This window comes from Erythrolamprus reginae, chromosome 1 (genome assembly GCF_031021105.1).
Source record: "Erythrolamprus reginae isolate rEryReg1 chromosome 1, rEryReg1.hap1, whole genome shotgun sequence".
In the NCBI taxonomy this organism is placed as follows: Eukaryota; Metazoa; Chordata; class Lepidosauria; order Squamata; family Dipsadidae; genus Erythrolamprus; species Erythrolamprus reginae.
In genome coordinates this window covers 238039143-238055364 of record NC_091950.1, presented here as the reverse complement: position 1 = coordinate 238055364, position 16222 = coordinate 238039143, and the positions used below count along the sequence as shown (strand labels likewise).

Sequence of the window (16222 nt, the reverse complement as noted above, 5' to 3'; positions counted from 1 at the left end):
ACAGCATCTTATGCATGCTTAAAAATAGGATGCTTTCTTCACACATTTGGGAGGAATTAATTCATATATAGATTATATATGCAAAGGCCACTTTAAAAGTTTTACGGGGCTAAAAAAACTTTGTATTCTTTTAAAAAGTTTTTCTATAACTCTGGAAATGAAAAACATGAAAAAGCTATCACCAAATATCTGTATATAAGTGGCCATGGGCCAAGTGCAGTTTATAAAATATGAATGTGGCTGTGTGAAGTCATCTACATGTTTTGTTGAAAAAATATTAGAATTCAATGAATGACTAAAAACATCATTTGGAAAACTAAATGTGAGTAGCAAAGAAAATGCTTCCCTAGGAAGAAAAACGCAAACACAACATGTTCAACTGTGAAGACTAGATAACATCAGCGTGGGTGTGTGGGAAGGAGAGACACAGAAGCTATGATATTATGCAAAGTAACAGCATGGCGGAGTTATGAGAATGGCAAAGAAAAAGAAACAAGTTTGGTATTGTTAAGGAGGAAAGAATCCAAGAAAGTTTGCAAAGGAGGTCATGTGTGACGGGATTAGAGATAGAAACCTTCCAACCCATTGCTGTCTAATCAGGAATCTTGCTACCTAATTCCAATGTGGCCTATTCATATAATATTGAGCCGAGGTGGCACAACAGGTAGAGTGCAGTGCTGCAGGCCACTAAAGCTGACTGTAGATCTGCAGGTCAGCAGTTCAAATCTCATCCCCGGCTCAAGGTTGACTCAGCCTTCCATCCTTCCGAGGTGGGTGAAATGAGGACCCGGATTGTGAGGGTAATATGCTGGCTCTGTTAAAAAGTGCTATTGCTAACATGTTGTAAGCCTCCCTGAGTCTAAGGAGATAGATAGACAGATAGACAGACAGAACATTTCAGCAATGTTCATCAATTATCCAGACCAAATGTATTATTTGGTGACCTGAGTCGCTGGAACTGGCAACGACTCAAGCCTGCCATGTCCCTGAACTGGCTGTCTTAGCGGCGCTTATGGTGCCATCATTTTGGGGTTTCTGGCTTCTGTGCATGTTCAGAAGCTGGTTTATTAGCATTGCATGTGTGTGTGGCCCACATGTCATGCCTATGCAGTGTGTGAAGGAACGAACCAGCAGCAAAGAAAGCCAGAAGCCACCCCTGATTCAGACAATGGATATCATGAGATGAGGTCCACATAAGAACTTTGTACATATTGACAGTTGACCTAAACTTATCATTGAGCCCAGAATTACTGTTGAAAGTTGTGGTGGTCATTAAGTGAGTAACCTTGTGACCTCATCCATTTTGTGCAATAGCTGCTAATCATCTTTTGTTAGAAATCAAACAAATGCCAGAAACTGGAAGAAGAAGAAGAAGAAGAAGAAGAAGAAGAAGAAGAAGAAGAAGAAGAAGAAGAAGAAGAAGAAGAAGAAGAAGAAGAAGAGGAGGAAGAGGAAGAAGAGGAAGAAGAGGAAGAAGAGGGAGGAGGAGGAGGAGGAGAGGAGGAGGAGGAGAAGGAGGAGGAAGAAATTGCAGTCAACTGACTCCAGGATGCTACAAACAACCATGAATATGAATCAGTTGCCAAGGGGTTCCGGTAGAGTACTAAAGAGTTCACATGCAATACTGGCTTGCAATAAATTCTTTTACACCTCCTCCAGCCCAAATCAACAAACTCTATTGCAAAGTGATAGTTTGTCAGAGCTGCCTACTCTGTGCGCCCCACCAGCTACATGCTACTCACGCCACACCCCAGTGACTTGTGAATAGCCTTCTCAGCTCTTCCAGAAAATCACAGGGCTGTCTGACATCATCAGTATGTGTCCACGCTGTCAGCCAATCACAGTTGCAAGCCCTCACAGCCTGGATATCAGGTTACAGACTGTTCCCCCAGTGCAAATGACTGCTCCGGGCTGGCAGGCTCACCAGAGCTTACATGCGGCCCTCCTACCATGGAGACAGCACCTGGAAAATAGAAATCAGAGTGAACTTGATTCCACTCTGACCCATAATGTGATCATGTGTATCTGTATGTGTGTGCATGTATGTATGTGGCCACTGGAACTTTTAAATTGGGTTGTAGGTAGATCAAGAGGTGTTTATTCTAACTTTGAATGGTGGCTAAGGGATTGGTCATTAAGCAAGGTCTGCCTATAGTTATAAGGGCGTGAGCATATGTTCACAAATCCAGTAACACACATTGTTGATGTTTCTTGGCATCTTGAGATAATGGGGTTTTATCAGTCAGCTGAATCTCATTGAAAGAGGATTGATAAGAATAAGGATAAAGATAGATTACTTTCAGATGAAATATTTTATATAAGCGTGGAAGAGCATTCTCATCTATGTGTATATGCAGGGCCGCCGATAGACCGGTACTACTGGGAGTGGTGTAATGGGCCCGGCAAAATTGAACAATTAGGGGGGCCCGCAGTCGCATGACCCCCCCCCCTCATCTCAGTGGGAAGGGGCTGGCTGGGTGGAAAAGCAGTGAGCCATTCCCTCCCGACATTCCCTTCCCTCACTCACTCGCCTTTATTTTGCCGACTTGGCTGCCTTTTCATTCTACTATTCCCACGACCAACTCTGCGGGCGCCCGCCCCCTTTGCCCACACTTCCCTCCGGGTGGCTCTTGGGAGTTGTAGTCTTTTCGAGGAGGCGGTCTCAGCCGCTCTGCCTAGTAAAAATCACAATTTCTTTCGTTGCTTTTTCTTTCTTTCTCTATTTCTCTCTTGCTCTTTCATTCTTTTTTCTTTATCTTGATTTCTTTCCTCTTGCTTTCTCTCCTTCCTTCCCTCTTTCCATTTCTTTCATTCCCCCTCTCTTTTTATTTCTCTTTCATTCTCTTTCTTTCCTCTTTCTTTCTTTCTTTCATTTCTTTTTCTTTCTTTCTCTCTTTCTCTCTTGCTCTTTCATTCTTTTTTCTTTCTCTTGCTTTCTTTCTTCCTCTTTTTTTCTCTCCTTCCTTCCCTCCTTCCATTTCTTTCATTCCCCCTCTCTCTTTTTATTTTTCTTTCTTTCTTTCTCTTTCTTGCTCTTTTTCTTTCTCTTTTACCTTCCCTTCCTCTATTTCTTCTTTTCTTTCTCCTTCCTACCTTCTTCCCTCCCTCCCTTCCTTCAGTCCTTCCTCTCTTACTCTCCCCTTTCATAAGTTTCCTTCCTTCCTCTGTTCCTGTCCCTTCCCCCTTTCTTTCTTTCTTTCCTTCCCTCCCTCCATTTCTTGCTTTCCTTCTCCTTCCTCCCTTCTTTCCTCCCTCACTCCCTTCTTTCACTCCTTCCTCTCTTACTCTCCCCTTTCACACCTTTCCTTGCTTCCTTTGCACCCTTCCTCTGTTCCTGTCCCTTCCCTCTTTCCTTCCTTCCCACCCTCCGTCCATTCATTCACCCATTCCTCTCTTGATCGTCCCTTTTACCATTCCTTCCTTCCTTCCTTCCTTCCTTCCACCCTCCCTCCTTCCTTCATAGCTCGCCCTCGCCTTTCTTCCCTTCCTTCCAGATGGGAGTGCCCCCTCAAGACACCCGCCCGACTGCTGGTACCCTGCTTTTTCTCTCCCCTCGTCCTTTCCAGCTCCTCGCCGGTGGCTGCCGGGTGTGGGATCCCCCTCCCCTCGCTAGAAAGCACATGGTTTTGTCAACAAGAAGGGAGAAGTGCCAAGGAGCCGTAAATAAGCCTCGCTCTGCCTGACCGATGCCAGGAGGATCTTTCTTTCCCTTGTCACTCCCGCTTCTTTCTTTCTCCTGGATGAGTCCACACAATCGGCTTAACCCAGTTCCTGAAATAGCCTATGGCAGTGCTTCCAACCTCGACAACTTGAAGATATCTGGACTTCAACTCCCAGAATTCCCCAGCCAGCATTCGCTGGCTGGGGAATTCTGGGAGTTAAAGTCCAGATATCTTCAAGTTGCCAAGGTTGGGAAACACTGGCCTATGGGACCGCCTCGCTTGGCGTGAAGCGGGAAATGATCCCCGGGGGATGGAGTGGCTTGGTGACTTAAAATAGTTTTAAAATGGCGGGGGGGCCCAGACACTTAGGCTGTATGGGGCCCCAAAATTCCTGATGGTGGCCCTGTGTATATGCACACTGTGCCAATTAGTAGTGTACTGGCAAGCCAGCTGTGGACATAGATATACAGAGAGGAATGACAATTTATTTTTATATAGTGAGTGAAATTCATCAGCAAATCTTTGACTCCTGTTTCCAAGTAACCATTGTTGTATAGCTTACAGGATCTACCAAAAGCCAGTCCTCATATACAATTTATTCTATGAATTCTATTACATTTTTGAATTGTGGCCATTTTTCAAACCACATTATCTCTCACTTGACACATGACTGTTGAACATTCCTACATGCAGTAACATTTTCTGTGAAGTAATATCAATTGTTAAAATTAATAAAAGACATTGTGATTGACTTTTGGTGTATCCTGTATTTAATTATTTATTTGAGCATATACATATACATATACATATACATATACATATATATATATGTAGAGCTGTAATGTTCCTTCAATATACCAGGGTGATTCGACACAAAATGTAACCCTTACCTGGTACAGAGCTGAAGGGATTGGATACTGTAGCCTAGAGGATAATTCTCTGCCTTACAAGGCAAAGGTTGCAGGTTCAAGTCCCAGTGGGTATGGCTAGCTGATGAGGCCAAAATAAGGCCGAAATAGATCTATCCTAGTCTCCCTTAATTTTCAAATTCAGCTTAAACATGTGACACACACACACACACACACACATATATATATGTGTGTGTGTGTGTGTGTGTGTGTATGTATGTATGTATGTGTGTGTGTGTGTGTGTGTGTATATATATATATATATATATATATATATATATATATATATATATATATATATATATATGTATATATATGTTGTTTTGTTTTTTGGGGTTTTTTGCTGAATTTGAAAATTAAGGGAGACTAGGATAGATCTATTTTGGCCTTATTTTGGCCTCATGAGCTAGCCATACCCTCACTGGGACTTGAACCTGCAACCTTTGCCTTGTAAGGCAGAGAATTAACCTCTAGGCTACAGTATCCAATCCTTTCAGCTCTGTACCAGGGAAGGGTTACATTTTGTGTCGAATCACCCTGGTATATTGAAGGAACATCACAGCTCCTTTTTTACCTCTCGGCCCAACCCAGGGCCATTTCCAAGGTAGTTAATTTTTTATTGATAGCTGACAATTCTATCTATATGTGTTGTTTTGTTTTTTGGGGTTTTTTTTGCTGTTTTTTTAGCTGTGATGTTCCTTCAATATACCAGGGTGATTCGACACAAAATGTAACCCTTCCCTGGTACAGAGCTGAAAGGATTGGATACTGTAGCCTAGAGGTTAATTCTCTGCCTTACAAGGCAAAGGTTGCAGGTTCAAGTCCCAGTGAGGGTATGGCTAGCTGATGAGGCCAAAATAAGGCCGAAATAGATCTATCCTAGTCTCCCTTAATTTTCAAATTCAGCAAAAAAAAAAAACAATGACTGTTAAATTTGCTCAAGCCAACTTTCATGAGGGACTTCATCAAAAAACTTTTGAATATGCAAGTGCAATTTACTGCTGTAATGTTTACATATCATTGTTAACATTTTTAAAGAATCCTAAACTGCTAATGAGATAGATCTAACCTTTTAAAAAAAAAACCCATTTTGATTCTTCTTTAGTAAGCTTTGTTCTTATATAATCTATTTACCTTCTCTCGTTTTTATTGATTTATATATATATATATATATCACATGCTTTTTTGATGAATTTGAAAATTAAGGGAGACTAGGATAGATCTATTTCGGCCTTATTTTGGCCTCATCAGCTAGCCATACCCACTGGGACTTGAACCTGCAACCTTTGCCTTGTAAGGCAGAGAATTATCGTCTAGGCTGCAGTATCCAATCCCTTCCCTCCAAATATATATATTTGGCACAGTAAATGGCTTTCTTTCAAAGAGAAGATAATTCAGAATCCCAGAATCAATGTTTTATTCCAAATTGTAAACGAAGTATGACAAAGAATAAGATTTAAAAATGGTAGTCCTTATTAAGAAAAGGATCTTACATTTTCTATACAGAGATCTTTACTAAAGTTGTAAAATTCAGCTAGATTGTCAGTCCAAATATAAAACCAAGCTTTGCAGGAAAAGCAAGCAGAGAACTGAAAGGGACCCAGGTTCATCCCCATTGGGACATGTAATCCTGCTGAATGCTATTTCTACTTCTGATGGACTTTCAAAAACTTTTCCAGACTGATGGAAAGACCCCATTTAACTCATAATTGATTTGATAGTTAGCGTACATAACCCATCATCCAATATCAAGTTAATGACTGATGAGTCCTTTTCAACCCACCTGGGATCTATGATTGCTCTCTTGATTCATTGCTCTTTTTCACTTAGAATTGAGTTGATATTTCTGCGCCGTTATGAATCTTATAGATCTTTTCTGACCTATTGGCTGGATTCAGATAAACATATTTTCAGCCCTTCTTCCATATTTGATGAACATGTTCTGTGCCATCATATGCACAATGACTTCTTCCTAATTTGGATAATTTCATTCATTCATTCATTCATTCATTCATTCATTCATTCATTCATTCATTTATTCCAATACACAATGAGGGTTTTAGTGGGTATATATCTATATACACATAGTAAAATACAGGATGAAGGTTATAGAGGAGATACCCATAGTAAAATATATCTAAGAAATAATAGAAAAAAAGATATAGTAATAGAACATATCAATGAAAGAATAGAAGAAGAGATATAGGAATAGAAGAAAGGTATAGGAGATATAGGAGAGCAATAGGACAGGGGACGGAAGGCACTCTAGTGCACTTGTATAACTTAAAAACTATCTTAAAACGAGTCTACAGAGAGAGGCGGCATACAAATCTAATAAATTATTATTATTAAATTATTATTACAGACAGGCCTCCCTTAAGAACAAGTTGTTTAACTACAAAGTTATGACTTCAAAAAGCTACCTACCTCTCCTTAAAGCTACTGCTCCCCCATCCCTCACAGTCACATTATTGTATTTGGGGTACATTTACTACTAGTTGTAGTGTCCCACAGTCATGAGTCAGATTTGTAATTCCAGCAGAAACAGTGGAAAACATGTCTATTGGATATATTGGACCACGTTGTTTGCTTAACAACCACACTTAATGACTGAGTTGTCTTGCTTAATGGCTCTTGTAAACCTTGTTATAAAATAAAACATAGTGACAACAACCTCTTAACAACCATGGTGACTTATGACCCAAATTCCAAGCTCAGTTATGGTCATTAAGTCAAGGCACATCTGTACATTCTACAAGCTCCTTGTAGAATATACAGACACTTCTCCAAGTGTCAGCCAATATTCCAGTACTTTTGCCGTAGCACCACAATTATCAAACCAAAATCAAATCTATATTACAGTCAAAGGCCAACATAAAACAATTATCAATACATAATGACCAACAGCATCCTCGATTCATATAACCAGGGGCGAATTCCCATTACCACCGTTACTGGTGCACTATATGTGCAGCTTTGGTTACTTTGCGTGCGCGTGCATGCGTCCCAGCATGTTTTAATTTCTGCGCATGTGCAGGAAGTAAAATATTATGAGCAAACACATTTGTGCATGTGATTTTGGTGATTGTTTTGCTTCCGCGCATGCACAAAAGCACAAAATTGCCCAAATCTCTCTCTCGTAAGTGTCCCCTTGCAAAATTTTGCTTTCTGCACATGCGCAGAAACAAAAACATGCTGGGACGCAACCACAGCCACACAAGGGAACTGAAGGTGTGCATACAGTGCATCGAGGACTGCCAGTGCGCTTTCCTCAACTGTACTGGTAGCAACCCACTACTGGTTATAACAATAAACTACCATGTGCATTTATTCATTATGTTTTATTTTATATTTTCAAAATAGTTTATATTTTTATCTCCTCTATAAAGTGACTCTGCGTAACAGGGTATTGTCATCTTTTTTGTGTGTATAAAGAGCCCAAGTCTCTTTTTTTTTTTTAAAAAAAATGTCTCTATGGTGATGCAACTTCCCTGCATTTCAGCTAATGAAGAGAATAAATTGAAGCTAAATATCGTAAGATGGAAATGTTCAGAGGGAGGGGGATATTATTACAGAAAAGTGATACAAGGGGTTTCTAGATGGGGTTTCATCCCCCCAAAATAACTCAGAAATGCTTCTAAAATTTGATCTCAAGTTTCTCAGAGTGAGGCAGCATGTCATGTGAAACAGTTGGGTACATCTGCTAGCTTCTATTGTTACTTAGAAGAATATGCTCTCTGTGAACCTACATTTGTATCTTATCTAGAGAATTCACTTAGTGTGAACATTCAGCAGCCAGATTGGTCTATGTGAGCCCCCCTCCCCCAAGAAAAAAAATACTTTGCACCTATTTGGAAAGCATCACACTGATTGTGGGTGTATATCTGAATGAAATACCTTTAAGGTCTCCATCCTTGATAACTTTATGAGATGTTTACTTCAATTCCTAGAATTCTTCAGCCAGTATGGCTGGCTGAAAAATTCTAGGATTTGAAGTCCATACCTCATATTGCCAAGGTTGGAGACATCTACTTTAAAGCTTGGTTTTAGGTTACTGAGAAAACAGTTTGTTCAAGATAATTCCCTCCTAACTCCATTCATTCAGGTTCTCACACCCATCTTCAGATGGGTGGACCTAGACTTGAGCCTTCTCTAGAATTGTCCATCAAATTGAAATAATTAACCTCCTTGTATCAGAGGTGGAAAGGGACCTTAGAGGTCTTCTAGTTCAGACCCCTGCTTAAGTAGGAGACACTGTACAATTTCAGACAAGTGGCTTACCAATCATTTAATCAATCATTCTGTCAATCACAACCATTTAAAAACAGTCTTTTAATCGATTATGGTTTTGACATAATATTTAATGTTTATTAACTCTGCTTTTATGGTAAGCCACTCTGAGACTTCTCATAACTGGTGGTTTAAACATTTTATATGTAAATATCTTTTAATTTGATCCCCTCCTTTATTTTTCAGAGAGTAAAACTTTTTGACACAGAATTGCTTGTCAAAATATTCTTGTTAAGAGCTAATTATTGTATACAGTTTGTGCTTTTTTAAATGCTTGGCTTTACTTGAGAATTTCCTCTTTATGAACTGTTTTATTTACTACTTATTCTGGCTGCCATCTGGCTGCCTTGCTGTGCTCTTTTTGATTTTGTTTAACCATCACTAGTTTAAAAGCAGGTAGGCTTAGATAATTAAGGAGAGTATAGAAGGTTTTCAAAAGTCTTTCCAGAATGGTAAACAGTCCTGTGGAAACATCTCCAGTGACCTTGAATGGAGGTTCCATTTCTTCAACCCAAATCCCTGAGAGGCAGCTTTTTAAAAAAATATGCATTTTAAAATTATGGTAAGTAGGTAGATTAATATTCGAGCCAAAATGTTCAAGGTGGATTGCCTAACCAGCTATCTGTTGAAAAGCAACTCTACATGGAATTGGCCTTATGAAGGCAAGTTTGTTTTCACTTATTTATTTAATCAGTATACATGGCGGTTCTAGAAACAGATGTTTCTGGTATTGCATACAGAGTTAGCATAAATGGAAAAACAGTTCCCCAAATTTCATACTGCTACTTGAAATGATCCCTTTGACCCAAACAATAAATCTTGTTGGGTGGTTTAGGAATTCTGGACTGCTGTGGTATGAACATATGCAAACATATACATCAAAAGTTATAACCAAGTGTTTCATTTATTGATGATGATGATGATGATGATTGATGACTTTTAAAGGCCAAAATAACTCTTGTTAAGATAATCTCTTTTTCCCTCTCCAGATGGACCGTGTCATTTTTTGTGTATTTTTGGAAGTTGACTACAAAATTTACAAGAAGAAAATGAATGACTTCTTCCCAACAGGTATATCTGTTTGCTTCTTTGAATATCGTACAGATATTGTCTGTACATATGCCTATATTGTTTATGTTTTGATAGGTCCTCTAAATGATTTATCCTTTTATATTTATTCATATATAAAAAACATACAACATGAAATAAATTTTGTATGGTAGTTAGACCTGGGCAAATCAGTTATTGGTGACTCAGTTTGAATTGGACGTTCAGTACTGAAAGAGGGAATTATTGGATATGATTGTGTGATAAGAGAGTTGAGGCAAAATTATTTGACCCATTAGAAATTTAAACTTCACTCAGAAAAAAGTTTTATCCATGGGTTAAAATGGAAACATGTCACATATCTATATCTACTTCTTTACTCTTGGCAGACTATGATAAAAAAAATAGGAATGGTAGAGTATTTAGAGGTCATTAATTACCCCCAGATTTAACAGAATATCTTAAGCACTGCATTGTTTTTTATTCAACCTGAGGTTTTTTTAAGTCAGAGTGAAAGATAGCAAAGCAGCATCAAAATTGTTCAGCATAGAGCCCAAATTGTTCTGCATCAATATAAAATGTTTCTCCTTCAACTTAAAAAATTTTTTCCCAAAAAACTATAAGCAGTAAAACATTTTCTGGAACATAAAGCTTGGCGTGATGTTGAAATATACCCAAGGACATGCTCTTGTGGAATCCTCCCTCTGATGTTTGAAGAGTGACAGGCTATCAAGAGGGTTGGCTTTGATGCTTTTGAAGGATCTTCATCCATATTAGTTTGAGTGGGATACCAAGTTGGATAGGACACCATGGTAAAGCTAGGTCTATTTGGGCAGAAATCAGAAGAATGAGCATTGATTAAAGTTGTAGTATTAGTGTAATTTTGCTATCTTGAGAGTGTAAGGAAAGTTGGTATAGCAAATTTGAATCTTTGTGGAAAAGATCCAATTATTGCAGAAGAGACGGAGTAACGACTCGGACACCAGAGCTGGATTTAAACTTGGGTCATTTTTATTATAATAAATTTGCATAATTTATTAATTAAATTAGCATGAATTAGCATAAATTTGCATAAATCAACATATTCAACTATGACCCGGAAACAGTGGACCTGCAGGGTCAAACAAACACTTCCGGGGCGGAAATGACGTAAAAGGTCAACATTCCTGGGCAACTAAGGGCGTAGTCGATGCTGGTCCAGGTGAGGGACCTCTCCCTCACCTGAGACCCTGCCATGCACTCGCATGAGGGGGGTCCCGCTGGCTCACCCCTACCCTGGGACTTCAATAGCGGGACCCAAAGACAGGTTCCCCCCAAGTGCGCAGGTAGCACCCACCATGGGCTTGGAGAGAACCTGTCAATCATCCCCAAAGATGCCCAAGGGAGAACGCGCAGTTGCTGAACCACCACCCAGATTTCCGCCCCTAACCTGCCTACCCAATGACCAGAGGTAAGCCAATTAACCTAATTAAATGCAAGCACCCCCTAACCGCACATCCATCTCCCCAGTGTGGAATGGGCGAAAAAACAGCCCGGCCTAATGGGCAAGGCTGCAAAAAATTCCCATTCGGCCCCCGAAGGCGACCCACCAGGCACACTGCAAAATAGGGAAGGGCGGGTGGGTGTCTGCTCTTCAGCTGGGTCCGGGGCGAAAAGGCTTTCTTCCCGGCCTGCTGCCCTTAAATAGGGCCAGCAGGCCCCGCCCGGACCCAACGTCATGCCCAGCCACGTGGGCAAAGCATTCTCGGCCGAAATCTTGCCTTGCGAGATTTCGGCCGAAAACAAGATGGCGGCCGCCATCGGAAGGGTCCGAGTCTGCCCGGCCCTTCCGCAAAAGCGCCGTGGGGCCGGTAAGTCAGCCGGCGATATTATCTGCAGTATTCAATTGGGTCTAGATTTATGGTTTGTTGGAAATAGTCTCATACTAGAGAATATAGCAGTTTAGAGTTCAATTGTTAGATTGTTAATGTTCTCTGGGGTTGGTTGTTTTCCTTCCTTTGTATCATTGCCAGGCTAGGTAACATCATCACTGGAAATATTCTTTAATAATGACTTGATTAAGGCAGCAGAAACAGGATGATAGAGCAATATACAATAGCATAACAAATAAGCATGCTATGGGGAAAGGGGCTGGCCCAGAAAAAGTGGGCCAAACGTTAAAGGTTGTGAGAAATTGTCCTTGAAGGATTACCTTTGCACATATGCATTTTTTAACATATTCCCCATGGGACATATGGGTTTCTGAAGTTTTAAACATGGAGTACAGCATTTATCTCTAAATCTTTCACTAAGGCAAAGCCGTCTTTTTAATCAAACATGGTTCTATTTGCCTGCTTAGAGCAGGGAAAAAACAACAACAATCCAAAAGTTTTATCATTAAAGGATTATATGTTTAGCATGGCACAGCAGTTTTACATCTAATTAATGCAATGTATCAAGGGTTATAAAATAAATGCTTAACATGCTATTTGGGCCATATGCAAGTGTGAGTTGTTCATTTCAGATACTGTACCTTTAGATGGCTTCAGCAGCACTTTTCTGTTTTATTCCACTTAGGGTTTTTTTCTGTCTCATTTGATAGATATTTATGAGCAGCTAATATGAGATAACACTACCTTCTACCATAACTGATTTTGGAATAAAAAACTATATCAATGCATATACCAGACCTGGGCAAAGGGTGGTCCGTGGGCCGCATCCAGCCCGCCCACTGTCTGTGACTGGCCTGCGGAGGTCAGTCCAAACTGCGCGCATATGTGTGCATGCAGGCAAAACCCAAATGCCAGGCAGTGTTTTCATGGTGGAGTCGGACAGCCTTACCACCTGCGTGCAGAAGCGGCGCCCTGGGGAAAAAGCAGAGGTCATGTCATGCCGTGCCTGTTGCTCGGCTGACGGCACTGCCTACACCGGAGCTCTCGCCTCACCTCACCTCTTCACCTTTCATGTAGGTTGACTTAATCTTCTGTGGGCATTTGCGGCAGAGCCTTTCCCACCCCCACCAAGGCGCATGATGGGGCACAGAAGTTTTTGTGTGAGAGAGGGAAAATACAGAGAGAAAGAAAGAAAAGGGAAAGAGAGGGAGGGAAAGAGAAGTGGAGAGGAAGGAAAGAAAGAAGGAACAATGGAGGGAGGGAGGGAGTATGGAAGGAGAAATGGAGGGAGGGAGGAAGGGAAGAAGGAGAAATGGAGGAAGGAAAGAAGGAGAAATGGAGGGAGGATGGAAGGAGAAATGGTGGGAGGGAGGGAGGAAGGGAAGAAGGAGAAATGGAGGAAGGAAGGAAGGAGAAATGGAGGGAACAAGAGAGAGAGAGGAAGAGAAGTGGAGAGGAAGGAAAGAAAGAAGGAAAAATGGAGGGAGGGAGGAATGGAGGAAGGAAGGAAGGAAGGAAGGAGAAATGGAGGAAGGGAGGAAGGAGAAATGGAGGGAGGGAGGGAGGAAGGAGAAATGGAGGGAGGGAGGGAGGGAGGAAAACGGAGGGAAGAATGAATGAAGGAAGGTGGACGAATGAAATGAATGGAGGGATGGAGAAAGGAAGGACTTTTGGGTTGGGAGAGTAATTTTTTTTAAATTTTTCTCTCAACATACATTCAAACAATACGGTGTACAGTACCATGTAATTTTCCATGAATAAAATTCAGTACTGTATTTTGTTAGTAACTAATATCAATCATCAAAAAAGTTGCAATTTTTTTTTTCTAATTTTGTCATCCAGTTACATACATTTTATTTCAATTATACCACTATATACCAGGGGTGGGCAATTAATTTATAATTATAATATAATTATTATAGATAATAGATAATATAATATATAATTATATATATAATATATGATATGATATGATATTATTATATTATATTATATATAATTATAATTTATAATATAATTAACTCAGTTCTACCCAATAATATACAGTATTGGGTAGAACTGAGTTAATTATATTAGCCGGGCCCTCTAAAACCATCCCAATTTCTCATGCGGCCCCATGGCAAAATTACTTGCCTATCCCTGGCATATACTCTTGAAATAGATTTATATAAGTAAAATCTTATCCTTAATGATGGGAATATCGTGTAGTGTCTACATTACAAGTTTTCTGTCACCTTGCAGAAATCTGTCTATCTAACAAAGAATTTATTATTCTGTCACATTTGATTTTAAGTATTTCTTGGCTCTGAATTGCACTGATTCTGTATTAGTGGAAACTGGAATCATAGTAAAGTTTAGAAATCTTTCTTAGTTTCTGTCACACAGTGACAGCAGCAAGTTCTTTCTTCCTCTACCTCAAATTCTTTTATTTCAAGAGCTATGGCCAAATGCTTTTTCTGAGACTTTCTATTTTTCATTTACTAATACTGTCATCCAAAATAAACTGCACAAGGGATGTTTCCTTTAGCATAAGTTTCAGTCAGTACATGTAATAAGTGTTGGCCTGGTAACTACAATACTCATTGTTGAGATATCAGAGCTGACCCAGTCATACAGAGTTTAAAAAGTTTGAAGTAAGTATATATTCTGGACTGATCTGTATTTGGTGTGAAGCAGATATTTTGAGTTCTGAAAGCTGAAATGAACTTCCGTTTGGGTGGGCAAGCAGAGGAATATAATATTCCAGGAATGAGTGGGTAAGTAACAATTTTATTATAGTCATAGGTCAGAGTTACAAATGAAATATATTAAAAATTAAAAAATAGACAAGACTAGATGACTGGACTGGACTGGACTGGACTGGACTAGGATAGGATAGGATAGGATAGGATAGGATAGGATAGACTAAATTGGTGGTGGGTTCAATAGTGGGCAATCAAGATGTGCCTAAATTTACAGTCAGTATAAGAAAATTTTGCTGTGTTGAAGGGAACTGAATCATGTTGATCTAACAACATCTGTATGGAAGAATAATTTACCATGTTGTTTACTAGGTGTTATAAGGTAAGTCCTGAAAAGGTGAATGAAGGTGATATCAGAGCTGAAGTCCTGAAAGGGTGAATGAAGCCCATAGTAATGTTATCTTCCCATCTAGAATAGCTGTGAGAGGCAGAGAATTTATTAAAGTGATAAATTAGTTGGCCAGCATCAGAATGCTCATCACATGATTCAGTTCCCACTTATAGTAGTCTCCGTCTAGACAAATAAAGTTGCAACACTGCATTGCCTGTAATAATACCAGAGGCTATTACAAGTCCCCCCCCCCCCCCCAAGAATCTGCCATGGTTCAAAAATCTACAACATTCTTTGAAATCTCATCTGTCCTTTGATTCATCACTCTGCTTCAATGGAGTGATTCAGTGGGTCATCGAATAAAAGCAATTGTTTCAAGCTTTCTGCAAGTGCAGTAATCAGGATTCACCAGGAATAGCAATTCTCATGTTTTCTTCTGGGCATTTTAGGGCATGGTAGACTTATGACATATGATGGTTTTCTAAATTTCCTTCATGAGGAGTCTGTGTGAGTCCACTGGCAAATCCATATGTTGGGAATGTGAAGGGCCCTGGTAAGGAAAACAAAAGGGAGGAAAGGGCAAGAGAAGAGTGGGGAGAAAAGAGCAAAAGGAAAGGAAAACTAGGGTATGGGGGAAAGAAAAGGAAGTAGTAGCACTATAAACCAGGACAAAGGTAAATTGCAAGTGGAGTTAGAATGGTCAGTAGAAACAGGAAGATGTATCCCAATTTTGTTGTACTGAGTCACAAAAAACCTTGGGTTTATCTTCTGGGAAAGAAATCATTTTCTTATTATTGTCTTCTTCTGAAGACAAGCTTGACATAATAGAATAGTTTCTGGATGAAGAAAATCTAGATATTTGTTTATGTATTAGGTCTATACAATCACCCATCTCAAACACATGACTTTGGAAGCTAGCAATATTAAAAAGTAATAAAGAAACATATACAAAAATGTAAAACTCACAGCAGCTGCAAAATTAAATAATAAAATCCAGAATACATCATTCAATATAATCAAGAAACTGGATCCATCTCACATCTAGGGCCCCAGGTTTCAGTACAAACCCACATCTTCAACTCCTTATAAAAGTCTTACACAGATGGGGCCAATCTAATCTTTGGAGAGATGATATTCCAGAAAACAGGTTGCCATGACAAAATGGCTGCCTACTTGGGCCTTTGCCATGACAAAATGGCTGCCTACTTGGGCCTTGACAGCCAGCACTCCATATCTGGTTGGGATCTGAGGTATGTCCTTCCTGCCAACTAGAGAGAATGAGTAGAATCAAGGAGAGAGAGAGAGATAGTCCCATAAAGTCCATAAAGTGAGCCATAAAGGTCCTTAAATTAAACTTTGGTTCTCACCTGGG

At 39.9% G+C, this 16222-nt stretch overlaps 1 protein-coding gene across 3 annotated transcripts in view; it reads left to right on the top strand.

Moving 5' to 3' along the window:
- MACROD2 (mono-ADP ribosylhydrolase 2) overlaps positions 1 to 16222 on the top strand; it is a 1339842-nt gene that overhangs the window by 1124153 nt on the left and 199467 nt on the right. For all 3 annotated transcript variants that reach the window (XM_070732607.1, XM_070732608.1, XM_070732606.1), the window contains one exon: positions 9850 to 9931. In XM_070732607.1, the coding sequence (XP_070588708.1) occupies positions 9850 to 9931 (82 nt within the window). The remainder of the gene's footprint in view (positions 1 to 9849; positions 9932 to 16222) is intronic.